The sequence below is a fragment of the Lissotriton helveticus genome, chromosome 6 (genome assembly GCF_964261635.1).
Source record: "Lissotriton helveticus chromosome 6, aLisHel1.1, whole genome shotgun sequence".
NCBI lineage: Eukaryota > Metazoa > Chordata > Amphibia > Caudata > Salamandridae > Lissotriton > Lissotriton helveticus.
This window is the reverse complement of record NC_136067.1, coordinates 1,499,934,408-1,499,947,654: the sequence shown is the minus strand read 5'-3', so window position 1 is coordinate 1,499,947,654 and position 13,247 is coordinate 1,499,934,408. Positions and strand designations below refer to the sequence as shown.

At 42.5% G+C, this 13,247-nt stretch overlaps 1 protein-coding gene across 3 annotated transcripts in view; it reads right to left on the bottom strand.

Annotated features, from left to right (window-relative positions):
• The window catches only part of PUS10 (pseudouridine synthase 10), a 268,922-nt gene that overhangs the window by 147,732 nt on the left and 107,943 nt on the right, over nucleotides 1-13,247 (bottom strand). For all 3 annotated transcript variants that reach the window (XM_078649298.1, XM_078649297.1, XM_078649299.1), the window contains exons 8-10: nucleotides 10,375-10,420; nucleotides 3,538-3,602; nucleotides 3,033-3,118 (exon numbers count right to left, since the gene is read on the bottom strand). In XM_078649298.1, coding sequence (XP_078505424.1) covers nucleotides 3,033-3,118; nucleotides 3,538-3,602; nucleotides 10,375-10,420 — 197 coding nt within the window. The remainder of the gene's footprint in view (nucleotides 1-3,032; nucleotides 3,119-3,537; nucleotides 3,603-10,374; nucleotides 10,421-13,247) is intronic.

Sequence of the window (13,247 nt, the reverse complement as noted above, 5' to 3'; positions counted from 1 at the left end):
ATTTCAATCTCCCCATCTTTTGTCTCTCATCCTAAATTTTTCTTTCCTTTTTCCTGCTCTCTTTTTATATTTGCAAAAAGAACAATTGATGGACAGAATGCAGAACAATGTCATACATTCACCTCAGAGATCTAAATACATCGTTTTTTTGCTCACCATGCCATTCCAGTTTGAACCCAGCCATATGCAAATCAGTCTTGACCCTGTGCCCAATGGGAACAGTCCAGCCCGAACTGCCAGGCCAGTTCCTCCCTGGACTGGAACCAAGCAGCCTAGGATCGATTTCAGTGTTTCACCCCTCATCAGCCAGGATCGCTTGACTCCAGTGGCATGGAGAGCATGGGCATACCTGTCCCACTCGGGGTGACAAATGCAAAAAGAACAATTGATGGACAGAATGCAGAACAATGTCATACATTCACCCCAGTACAGAGATCTGGGCCTAAATCCTTCGTATTTTTGCTCACCATGCAATTCCAGTTTGAACCCAGCCATCTGTGACTGGGGCCGAGTGTCTGAAAAGTTTCTGCACTCCGTCCATCATCTCCTTGGGCTTGCTCTTTTTATATTTGTCCCTCTGTCTGTGGTTTCTTTATTTTAAACATTTCTCTTTTTCTATTTACATGTTCCCTGTCAGTGCACCTCCCATACCCCTCTCTCACAATATTGCCTAATAGTATTAGTTATGAGATATTTTGTCTGCAGACAGAAGAAGCCCAGGAACAACTAATCGATGATCCAATTCGCGAGCTCCTGGGGCCCACAAGCAGCCCCTGCTTAAGCTGCTTAAGGGGGGTCCCTATGCCACTGCTTATGGGTGCAATGGACACGTTCTATTACATTACTGTACACCAGGCTACAAATCCAAGACATAATAACAAAAGGCTGGCAAAGTCAATAGGTCTGGCATGGCTTCCAGCCTTTTGACTTTGCCAATGCTTTTTTGGTTTTCTCATGGTTTATGTAAAACTTTATTGCTGAAGGAGCTAGTGAGCCTTCACACTATACAAAAAAGATCGGCTGAAAGTAAAGGTATGTTTTTCGGTGAAAAAAGCACATGTCATAGTAGGCCCTGGAACTGAAAAACTACTTCCGGGGTGTTTATCATCCTTGTTAAAGAGCAGATAAAAGTCACTCACAATGAAATTAGCCCATGGCTGAAGTCGGCTGACCTGGCTAAAGTGTGCTGACCCAGTGCCCAATGATGAATGCGGCGGTGGGCAAAAGAAATGTGAATTACACATCACATCAATGGACGAAGCAGACTATCTGAAAGTTCCTATCAGTGACATTTTTGTAAAATAAAAATGTCTTGGCTGGCACAAGACCCAAACTGAACAAACCTCAAACATTCCAACAAACAATCGGGTGTTTATGCACAATGACTACCCATATCTATTCTAACAAACCAGCACGTGGGCTGTACAACGTTCCACCAGACACAATCTACTTAATGAAATGCAACATACGCCACCATCTAACATTCACTTTAAAGGATCAATTAATTATTACCTTACAATAGCGAAAAAACTCAAAGTGCCATAAGATAATATGTATGAGATGAATTCTTATAACAAAATTCTATAAATGCTTGAAATGAATACGAAAACAAGGTGCTCCAAAGAAAAAGTGAACTGCTGGTGGTATTAGATAACAACTCAGTCAAATACATATTATTGGCTGCAATACTTCTTGCTAGTCAAACATGTCATTACATGGATTCAAAATTGTCCCCCAGCATGCATAATTTGAGAGAGTAGTCCAACAATGGAGATGAAGTCAACATTTCGAATACATGAAACCTTGAGTTATACCAGAGTGTTCACCAGGACTTCGACATGCAGTCACTACCTATCTTAATGGAAAATGTTGACACTAGGGCAGAGATTGGGAGTGGGCAGCCAGGGAAACACTTCACCCATAACACACTGCATATAACAGGGCCAAGACATGCCTTGTAGGCATGTGCACTCAAACTCCAAAAATTGCAGAAACAGAGGTTCTTTTTTTACATTTGTAAAGCATGACTTGTGTACTATGGCCATAGAACAAGCTAAGGTTTTGGTGACATTTTCCAAATACTTGCTTTTTCACTTTTAGGCCGTGTGATTTATTTAGCTACTAGCTTACCCGTCGCGGGTTGCTGCGATCTCCGAAGAAAGGAAATTCAAGGAAACTCGTTATGATAACATTCAATTTACATTGTGTCATTTTTATTGAAACGTATTAATTTTAACAAGGAAAACATTTCAAAGTGTCGTTTTAATTCTATTTATTTATTCGAGTGCTTGTGGATACACGATTTTTTGTTTTTACGTCTGGTGCGTACATCAGAATTCAAAGATTATGAGGGCCCTGGAGGGCCGGTATTTAAAGAAATTGTGTGCCAGAAACCATTGCAGGAGTGTACTCAACAACTTCCCAAAGTTTCCTGACGATCGGATGAATGGTGTTTTGATTCTATTTATTTGTTTGAGTGCTTGTGATACACCATTTTTTGTTTTTCCGTCTTGTGCGTACATCAGTATTCGAAAGATTATGAGGTCCCTGGGGGGCCGATATTTAAAAAAAATGTTATGGCAGAAACCTTCGCGGGAGTGTACTCAACAACTTCCCAAAGTTTCATGGCGATCGGATGAATGGTGTTTTAATTCTATTTATTTATTCGAGTGCTTGTGGATACACGATTTGTTGTTTTTCCGTCTGGTGCGTACATCAGTATTCGAAAGATTCTGAGGGCCCTGGGGGGCTGATATTTTAAAACGTTTTATGCCAGAAACCTTCGCGGGAGTGTACTCAACAACTTCCCAAAGTTTCATGGCGATCGGATGGATGGTGTAGTAATGCATAAAGGACAAACAGACAGACAGACAGACATATACTTGTTTTTTTATATATAGATTACTGAACTACAATAGACAGCTACAATTTTGTATTGTCAACATATAATTTCTTTCAGGTTCTGCCTACAAATATGCAAATCTTTTAATGATACAATACATTGGAAATCAGTTAACCCTATAGTACTATACCAGCCACAAATAGCGCAGAATGAGTGCACTGAATTTCAAGGACTTCACAGCTGGTTTTCGGTGGCCGTGGAAGGCTAGGGAACTGTCTGCAAACAACAAAAAAGATATATTTAACACATATTTAGATTGTCTTACATTGAAGCCCCAGATTCTTCTTTTGAATGCATATGAAACTAATTTATAAGAAAAAAATTCTTTTCAGCTCAAACAAGACCTATTCAACTATGGCATATCTAAATAAAACTGCAGGGAATTTGTCTCCTTACAACACTACTCTGATGCAAGTTTCCTATCAGATTCATTGTTTTTACACATTTGTTTAATATTCAATGATGACAATCTGAAGATGCTGGAACTTTACTATTACCATTTGAAAAATTCCCATTAGCTAGTCAAATTGAAGCATCATTGACTTTCAAATGATTTTCTTAATATTTTCCTTTTTTCTAATTATGTCAAGACCAGTTTAGCTTTTACAAGTGAGTGAGACTGACGATACACTTACTTATGAAAATCATCATCGTTTATTCTCTCCAGTGCCTTAAGAACAGCCATTCTAGTGAAAACCGACTGCAGAATGAAGAAAAATATAAGTTTTTAGAGGAGCCGGGAAAAGAATGCTTGTAATAACTCAGCTTTCATAGTCACTCTATACAACTACATTTTTAATTTCTCCATCCAAGTTTAAATACAGAAATAACAGACCTATATCATGGTCATCACACAGGTTTTCTAAGTAATTTAAGAAATGTACACATTTCCTGGCACTTTTTAGGTCTTGCCTGTGCCAGCGCATGCGAGACATTTAGTAAGTGGGCTTTTAAAAGTGCTACCACACGCTTTTGCTGTCCTAGCGCTTGCGGTTACGTGCGCAGTCGGAAGCTTTCAGCGCCCGATCAGGCGCCATCTGGCTTTCCTCTCCCTTGCTCTCCCAAGCACCTCGCTCCGCCCCTCCCCCCACTACAGAGCGTGTCTCGAGGCCGCGCGTCTTCTTTTATTTCCTTTTCACGCGTCTTGTTTTAAATGATACCCTGATCTGCGGAGGCGCACTTCTCCCCAGCAGTGCTTTATATCACGGTGCTCTCCGCAGGGCTTTGTTTTAATTTCCCTAAGAAATATCTCTTCCCCTGGCTTATGGCTACTTGAAGCAAAAGCTTCGGGATTCTACTTGACCCCCTTCCGTCATCAGCATGGTTTTCATGATGCTCCTGCACTATTGCCACACACGAGGGCGTGCATTTGTAAATGAACGGCACCACATTCACTTTAAGCACGCCTTTAATTGTTTATCTATGGGGCCGCTTTTATTTCCATTTCTTTCCTGAATGCACACAGCAGCCTGTTCTTACCCCATCCCCAATCAGCCCCTCCCGCTGATCACTGTTGAGAGATCTCGCTGTCCTGTCCGACCCTGATCTCGCTGTCCTGTCCGACCCTCATCTCCTTGCCCCTCCTCCACTCTTAACCATTTCCCTTGCTGCTGTTTCCGGCGCGCCCCTCGCTTGTCACAGCAGACAATCTATAAGACATGTAACCTTTTAAAACCAGCATCTACAATGCAATAGGTCTACCATTACTGAAAGTTTGAGCTATTGGTGTAGCAGTTTTATTTGCAACGCCAGTAGCTTAATCTTTCAATAATGCGAGCCCTATTGCATTGCAAATACTTCTGATTTGTTAGATCTGGGGGTCTCTAGTTGGCAGTGGTATTCCAAATATGGACCCTTACTTCTAAGTCAGGATAAGGGGATTACACTCTTTGATAACCCCTGCTCAAACCCTTGGTAGCTTGGCACGAGCAGACAGGCTTATCTCAGAGGCAGTGTGTTAAGCATGTGTGAATATATACACAGTAATACAGTGAAAACACTACAGATGGACACAACACAGGTTTTATAAAAAATAAGTATGCTTTATATAGACTTAAACACAGACCATAAACGACAAAAATCCACAATACTACACTTAAGATTACTTAAAATATGATTTGAGTTGCTTAGTTCAAGTTGTTGGTAAATGCGACAAAGTTCTCAACAAAGTACCTGGATGCGTAACGCAAAGTGAACAAAAGGCTCGCAAAACGGGATATGCGTCGGTTCCATGACCCGGGGGAACGGTTGCATCCTTCCTCAATGCTTGCGCAGAGTTGGGGACTCGTCGTGAGCCTTACCGGTGCGGAGGTGATGCGTAGATTCTCGGCCTGCGGGCCCGTTGCAGTGCGCAAGATGGCACCTTGATGCGATGATCCGGTTGCGATGCGAGAAGATGGAGTCCTTGATGCGGCGATGCGATGACGCCCTGGCAGCCTTGCGACGACTCTGTACTCTGGAGCCGCGACAGGCCCTGCGACACGCTTCTCCGGTGATGCGATGGCGACTCTCTCGATGGCGTCCCGCTTCTCCGGTGATGCGACAGCAGGCAGCTTCGATGAACACACGCTTCTAGGGATATGCGACGAAGGCTCGCTTCTCCAGCGTTGCGATGATTTCATCTGCGGCGGCGACACGCTTCTTCTCGATGCGTCGCGCTTTCAGCTCCCAGCCGCACGCAAGTGACTGGAGTCAGAATTTCCAGCAAGGGAATTCAGGAGGGAGCTGGAGGTGAAGTATTTTGTCCCTGAGACTTCAGCAGGAGGCAAGCACAGTTCAAGCCCTTGGAGAATATTCTGTAGATGAAAGTCCTTACAACGTTCCTTCTCCTTTCCCTTGGCAATGAAGCAACCACTGCAGGCCAACCCAGCAAACAGCACACTGGCAGAGGGGCAGTCCAAACTCCTGCAGCTTCCTTGATTCTTCTCCTTGGCAGAAAGGTTTCTTGTCCAGAAGTGATCTAATTTCTTGGGATCAGGGTCCCAATATTTATTCCCCAAAATCCTTTTTCTCTAGTCCAAACCAGTTCCTGAGCACTTTGTTTACATGACTCTCTTCTTTCTTTCACTGTGCAGGGCAGAGACATCAGCCGCCCCACAGGAGGTGAAGCCAGCACAGGGGAGGGAAGATACAGCTCTGGAGCACTCTGTTGACATGATTCCTCCTCTCCTTTCACAGAGCAGGGCAGAGACATCAGACAAGCCACAGGGGGGTGGAGCCAGCATTGTAGAGGGAAGGCCCAGCCTTATTCAGGTCCCAGGTGCAACTACTCCCTCCCATCTAGATGCAGATCTCTCTATTCACCACCGGGCTGCCCCAGCCTGTCTCCTGGAATCTCCCAGCCCTGTCATTCACAAACCCACACAAGGAATACACAACCCAGCAGAGGCAGGTCTGGATAGTTAGGCAAGAGAATACCTACTTTCTAAAAGTGGCATTTTCAAACACAGAATATTAAAACCAACTTAACTAAAAAATGTATTTTATTATTCTGAGTTCAAGCATACTAAATTCGAATTTCTACCGTGTCGCCTGAGTCAGTTAGGATTATAGGAATGTAATAATCTAACTGCCCATTCTGGCCTATGAGAACAGGTAGCCTTCAATAGTGAAAAACGAAAATGGCTGTAATTCACTATTAGAACATGCTACACACATCAGAGCATGTCCTACCTTATACTTACAATGCACCCTGCCCTTGGGCCTACCATAGGGGTGTCTAATATGAAGCAAAGGGAAGGTTTAGGGACTGGCAAGTGGCCAAGTCGAGATGGCAGTGCTAGACTGCACACATGCCTTGTAATGGCAGGCCTGAGACACCCTTTACAAGCTGCTTCTGTGGGTGGCAAAACCAGTGCTGCAAGCCCACCAGCAGCATTTGATTTACAAAGTAGTTTGTGATTGCTCTTGCATTACAGGGTAAAGTCGCTGGGATTAGAGGCAATTCATGAGGTTGTGTTTTGTCTGGTGTTTTTAACTGTATTGTGCTTAGCTACATCAAAAAGGAGGTAATAGATGCAAATAGATTATTTTGAATAAAGCAAATGACATTTACTTCTAATACAAAATAATTAACTAATCTTTATTACTGTGGCTTTAACTGTGCTTTTACCAATATATAAATGTCAGTGTGATAGAGCCAGGAGTACAAAATCTGTCTTTGTGACACCAGATTAATTCTCTTTAATAGTTTGATTCAGTTTAAGGGCTCATTGCTGACTGCACTCTATCATACTATCCGAATAGGTCCACTAAATCCCATCTACTATTGGGCAAGATTATGGGTTCAGTATGCTTTAAAATGTGCTATTTGCATACTGACGCCACTCACAAAGGCCATGGCGCAGCCGTAGCTTGAGTTTCTGCTGTGATGTACCACAGGCGCATTATGAAAGCAAATAATGGGGAATGAATATCCAAAATCTTAGTACAGAAATGGATCAAACTTCCCCTCACTCTGGCAAGCAGAATTGCCCTCATGAAAATGCTGGTTTAGGCGAAATTGTTGTATCTAATCCAAAATATTCCTATGCTTAAGTGTCTTCTTCACTCAATTGAGATTCACCATGATCAATCTAGCATGGGTAGGGAAACACCTGTGCATTGGCTGGTCCAAGCTACAGAAACCATATGATGGAGGGGGATTTGGCGTTCCAAATTTTGAAACCTAATATTTGGTGGCACATTGCTCACCACTGGATACATAATATACATAGGCCCCACATGTGGACTTGGAGGGTGGGCTGGCAAACCTGAAGGGTGGGCTGGCATACTTTTCCCCCTTACAGGCCAAACTGTACTACAGACCAAGCCGACCAGATCGCGAGATCGAGATAGTGAGGGGCACTGGATGGACTCTGGCATGGCTCGCAGAATTATAGGGTAACCATGCTAGATATTCAGATTATACAGACGTCACACATTATCTATACGCCCACACAGACCCCCAACACTGCACTATTTCGACTGTTACGATGCAAGAGGCTTAGGCTGGTGGGAAACCTATTCCCAAACAAAACATTCAGAATCCTTGAGGACTTTCAATCCCATTTACCCGCTTTGGTGATCAACAGACTGGGTTACTATAATCTAAAACATATGCTAAAACAACTGCTGATCGTCGGGGTCCGGTACGAGGGCGACGTAGGCAGACTGAGGGTGCTAAGCGTCAAGGGCGGTGTGCCGAATACGCTTCCACCCCCCTCCTGAGACCCATGGTGTTTGATTCTAACACCTATAAAGTGCAGAAACCGATAAGTAGAAGCCTCCTAAACCAGGAGTAATTAGGAAGAGTTTGTTCCTTCCTAATTTTTTTTCACTTTTTCACTTTTACTTAATTTTCACTCTCACGCCCCTAGGTAAGGGTGGGCCTTAGCGTGCCCATACCGCCAGGGTTTATCACACACAGTCCTGAAGAATTGCCGGGTAAATTAACACCGTTTCGATGGCAAGAAACATGTTGACAAACCTATAGGAACCCACCACTCAATTATAGTGGACTGTTTCCTCACATATTTTAATATCTCTGTCTTTAGTGATCATAGAATAAGATTATTACCTCAGATACACTACTGACTATTTTAATACTTCCACCACTCACTAATCTGAATTGCACTCAACACGCCCTTAAATCACCATCCTGCTCCGCAGTAATCCTGGCGTTGCAGCACACCAAAGAGACACTCGGTCTCTTTGATGGGGCCCGATGATGAAGCATGTCATCACTAGGTGGTGAGTGAGGGCTTTCTTTAACATCCCAGTGTGGTTGTTTCTGTGCTTCCAATAACAGCCTAGCTTTTCCTCAAGACACTCTTCCTTTGATTATTGATTATTGACCGGGGAACAAGAGTGTCAATCTACTCTCCCTACCTCTCTCCTTGTCCCACAAAACAACTGCTGCCATCATTCCCAGAGGCCCCAGCAGACTGAGGACTATTGTTGCCCTTACTAGCAAACCGATCCCCAACGCATTTGATCACACCTATGTACAACATTATCATGAGCTTAATCTCTGAGCTGGAGCTGAATGCCCAGACACTTTGGTCCTCGGACCTGGAAATTACTGAAAGGCAGCGGGCGTTCTGCCGTGCACAGAGTAGAGATCTCCTCTAATGAGAAGTATAGCTTCTGCACTTCAAATATCTCCATCAGGCTTACTATTCCCCTGTTTGCATGGTTAATCACGGCTTATCTGGCGACACCCGTTACCCCCGCTGCTTTGCCATTCGAGCAGATTTTTTTACACTTAGCGCAGGACTGTCCGGTAATAGCCACGTTTGGTTCACATGTGATACAGGCATAGAGTGTAACAACAGTCAATATCCTCAAAGGTGGCATTGCTGAATTATGTGTGTGAAGTCCCCAAACATTACAGGAAACTGCTGGTGATGGCCACTTTGTTGGGTCCATGTAGGGTGGCAATGACACAGGGAGGTATGGGCATCCCCAATTCAAGCACTGGCTAAAGGGCATGTTAAAGTGCAAGGAACTTGCTGCGCTGTATGCAGAGACTTTGCCGCTGGTCTCGAGACTGTTGGATTTCTGGGAGCCACTTAGGGAATACTTGGCTTGCCTAGACACAAGCCAACAATCAGAAGAGATATCAGAGCTTACGGTTTGATACATATTTTTTAAGAAGGGAACTGAATCCTTGAAATCGCAGACTCAAGGTGGATCTCACAGTAACATGTATGGGTGGAAAGCGGGTGTGGGGAGGAGAATTACAAGTAAATAGCATGGGAAGAAGTATGTATTTGTGAAGAGAATAATAGTGGTGGAAGTTGCACTGTCAAGCCAGACCTCATATCTGTGGTGCTGCATAAGAAAACAACATACATTTTGTAGTTTTCTAAGATACTTTTATAGCATTTCAATTTCATGTATGTGCCCCTGAATTTTCAAGCTTAGGCAGCTGGATAAATAAACATCATGATCTCAGCTGAGTGGCGGGTAAGCACTTTTTTTGATGAAGCACACAACTTTTTCCCTATCAAAATATGTAGTCCGGGCTCCCAATAGGAGGGTGGAGCCATGGCCCCTCTCTAGTGCAATAATTGCCTCTCAACAGCTGCGCTGTCAAGCCATACCTTAAAAAGGAGAGGACTGTTACCACTCTCACTACCTCTCGGTCTCCTTTATTTTATTTTTGATGTTGAGGGGTATGTACCCTCCAAAAACTAAATCTCCTAATCATGAGTCTGGTTAATGAAAGGGTGCCTGGTGGATGTGTGAAGTAACACAGAGTGGTCATATTTTAGTTCATATACCTTTTCTGGAATGTATACAGAGGAACTGACAACTATTAAAAGATGCAGGTAATATTAAATTGCATTCAAAAATAACTACTTGCAAGCAGGACGGTGTATTGATATTTCAAAAACCAATAGAACATTTAAATCGCTGTTAATGCACAGTCATTTAATCGTTTCTAAAAATAAACCAAACAAAACAAAAAGAACACAGTGGAATCCTACCAATTTATTCTTCGTTGGCTTGAAACAATCTGGACATTTTGTGGCCCTAAAAGAAAGAAAGATAAACAAGTGACAGGGTGAAATCATATTCATGCTATTTTTCACCTTCTTGTGCCACCTATGTACAACCATCAGGCTAGAATGAGTCTGGAAGAATACCATGGTAATGAGATTTGAAGGTAAGCACTGTACAAGTCAATACCTTTCAACCCCCAAGGTAGGAACACAAACAAGATCAGGGGCAGCGGTCATAGGAGTTCTCGGAACAGAGGAAGAGGAGCAGGACAAGATAGTACAGCAGCCCAGCAAACAGGGCTGGTTGCTCTGTGAACAAAAGTTGTATCTTATGCTTTAGAGGATGGGAGATACACATCTATCCGGGGAGAGGTCTCACTGGCAACAAACATTAGCAAAGCCAATAGGTCTTGTAATTTCGACCTACGTTAATGCTGCTAGGCAGCAGCAAAAAGAAAATCTTTTTGCTGCTGGTGTGCAGCACTGCAGAAAAAAAATAAGGAAAAACGTGTGATGATTTGAACAAACACCTGCACAATGAGGCTACAGCTGCCCAGCAGGATAACATATTGATATTTGTCATTTCTATTTTTGTTTACGCCAACCTTTCACATTAAAAAAATATATATAAGTTATACGAAGGTGTGTTTAAAAAGCAGAAGGGGTCTGGCAAAAAATGGCAGCTGTCGAGCCCTACAAAAATATAAATATATATTTATATATATATCAGAAGAAACCCGGCCGCTTCTAGTCGCGGTCACAAGCGGGCGCAGACCACCTCTCCTCCAAAGTGTATTTTGAATAATATCAAAATGCCATCACACGATTAAAGTGTCAGCAGTGCAAATTTATTGCTTTCCATAGCAGAGCAAGTGCTCTCCTTGACGCGTTTCGCTCCGCAGGCGGAGCTTGATCACATGAGGCGTCAGGAGTAGGCAGAGCAATATATAGTGATTAAAAGCCCAAGCGCCTAAAGAAACAGGACGCATGGGTAAAAAACGATACAATCAAGCATAAAAATAACTGTTTACATAGTTTGTTGGCAAACGAGGCAAAAGAAAGAATTATAGCATAGTGCTTTAAAATTCCATTTAAAGTCATTGTTCTATGGTGCAAGATGGTTTCCAAGATCGAATATATAGAGGCATAGAAATACTAAATAAAATATCCAATAATTCATGTCAAATGGATGTTACTACCTCACTTTCAATAGCGGAAATAAATTTCGAATACAAAAGTGCTAATGTATAAATATGTACATTACTACAAATCGGTATAATCCAATGGATTCAAGTGCTAGTGTATAGAGGTAGCTGTCATATTACCCAAATCATATTCGATTCAACACATACTTGTTCATATGCCTCATGCCAACTACTTAATGCTTGATTTTGTAAAGTGCAAGTGCTTAAAATGTGAAACAAAATTCATAATGAAACTAAGTTGTTAAAAAACACATGTGGCTGATGGCCCTACTTGAACTTGAATTACGTCAATTACTATATTTCTCAAGAACACATCCTACTTGTGAATACAAATGTATCATTAAATTTTAGTTTTCAGCAACGATTCAATAAGACAATGTCCACCACAGGAAAAATAAAGAAAAAGAAAAGAAAAAGAAAAAGAAAAAGAAAAGGAAAAAGAAAAAAGAAAAGCAAGAATTGAAATAACATCAAACATTACAAATAATGGTGTAACTCATCAATAACATTCAAACCGTTAGGGGATCTCGAATCTAGCAACAAAATAAAATATGCTTCCCTCTGCCTGAGTAATCTTTCTCGGTCACCACCTCGTCCGGGGTTAGGGACTGAGCACAGTAAAGTATACTTTAAATCCTTTAGTTTTTTGTCATGCACTGCCTTGAAGTGGCGAGCCACCGGATAGTTTATGTCTGAATTCACTATTGCGCGTATGTGCTGTAAAATGCGCTGGTTGGCTGGCAACTTAGTGCTCCCAATGTATGATAATGCACATGTGCATGTTAGTTGGTAAATGACAAATTCACTGTGACAGGTTAGATGTTCATTTATTTTTATAGGCCTATCGCTGAACGCTGATGTATAGTGCGTGCCATTGACAGCAAATGTGCAGGCCCGGCAAGACGTGCATCTAAAAAAACCTGTTTTAGCAAACCAAGGACTTTTAACAGTAAGCTCAGGCTGGGTTTTGTCCAATGCATCTTTCATGGACGGTGCCCTCCTAAATGTGATTGCTGGTGACTTAGGTAAGATTGGGCCTAGAATCACATCAGTCAGAACAATTGGCCACTCTACATTGATGATTTGTCTTAATTTACGCTCCTGAGAGCAGTAGGTGGTGATAAGGCGGACAGACCCCCTAGAAGCTGATTCAGAGGTTTCAATAGTTCTAGGAGTCAAAAGTTCGTCTCTCGAACGCCGAGATGCCTTTAAGAGTGCGCGATTTAAAAGATCTTTTATATAACCGCGCTGCAAAAACCTTTGCATAGAATCAGCCAAGCATTGGTTAGTTGTCTTAGAATCACTGCAAATTCTTTTACTGCGAATGAATTCGCCAAACGGAATGCTATTGATGGTATGTGAAGGGTGAGCACTGCGGGCATGAAGGATAGAATTACCCGCAGTGCTTTTCCTGTGTAGTTTGGTGTGAATCTGACCCTGATCAATGTAGACATGTACGTCTAAAAACTCAGGTGAGTTTGATGTTATGGTGGCAGTGAATCTCAAATTGCGGTTGTTGTTGTTAATGTCATTGACAAAGAGTGCTGCCTGTTCCTGTGTGCCCTTCCAGATGATACAAATATCATCTATAAATCGCCAATAATAGGCTAGATGTTGAAGCCAGTGGAGATGGGCCCCATGGAGAACGTGCTC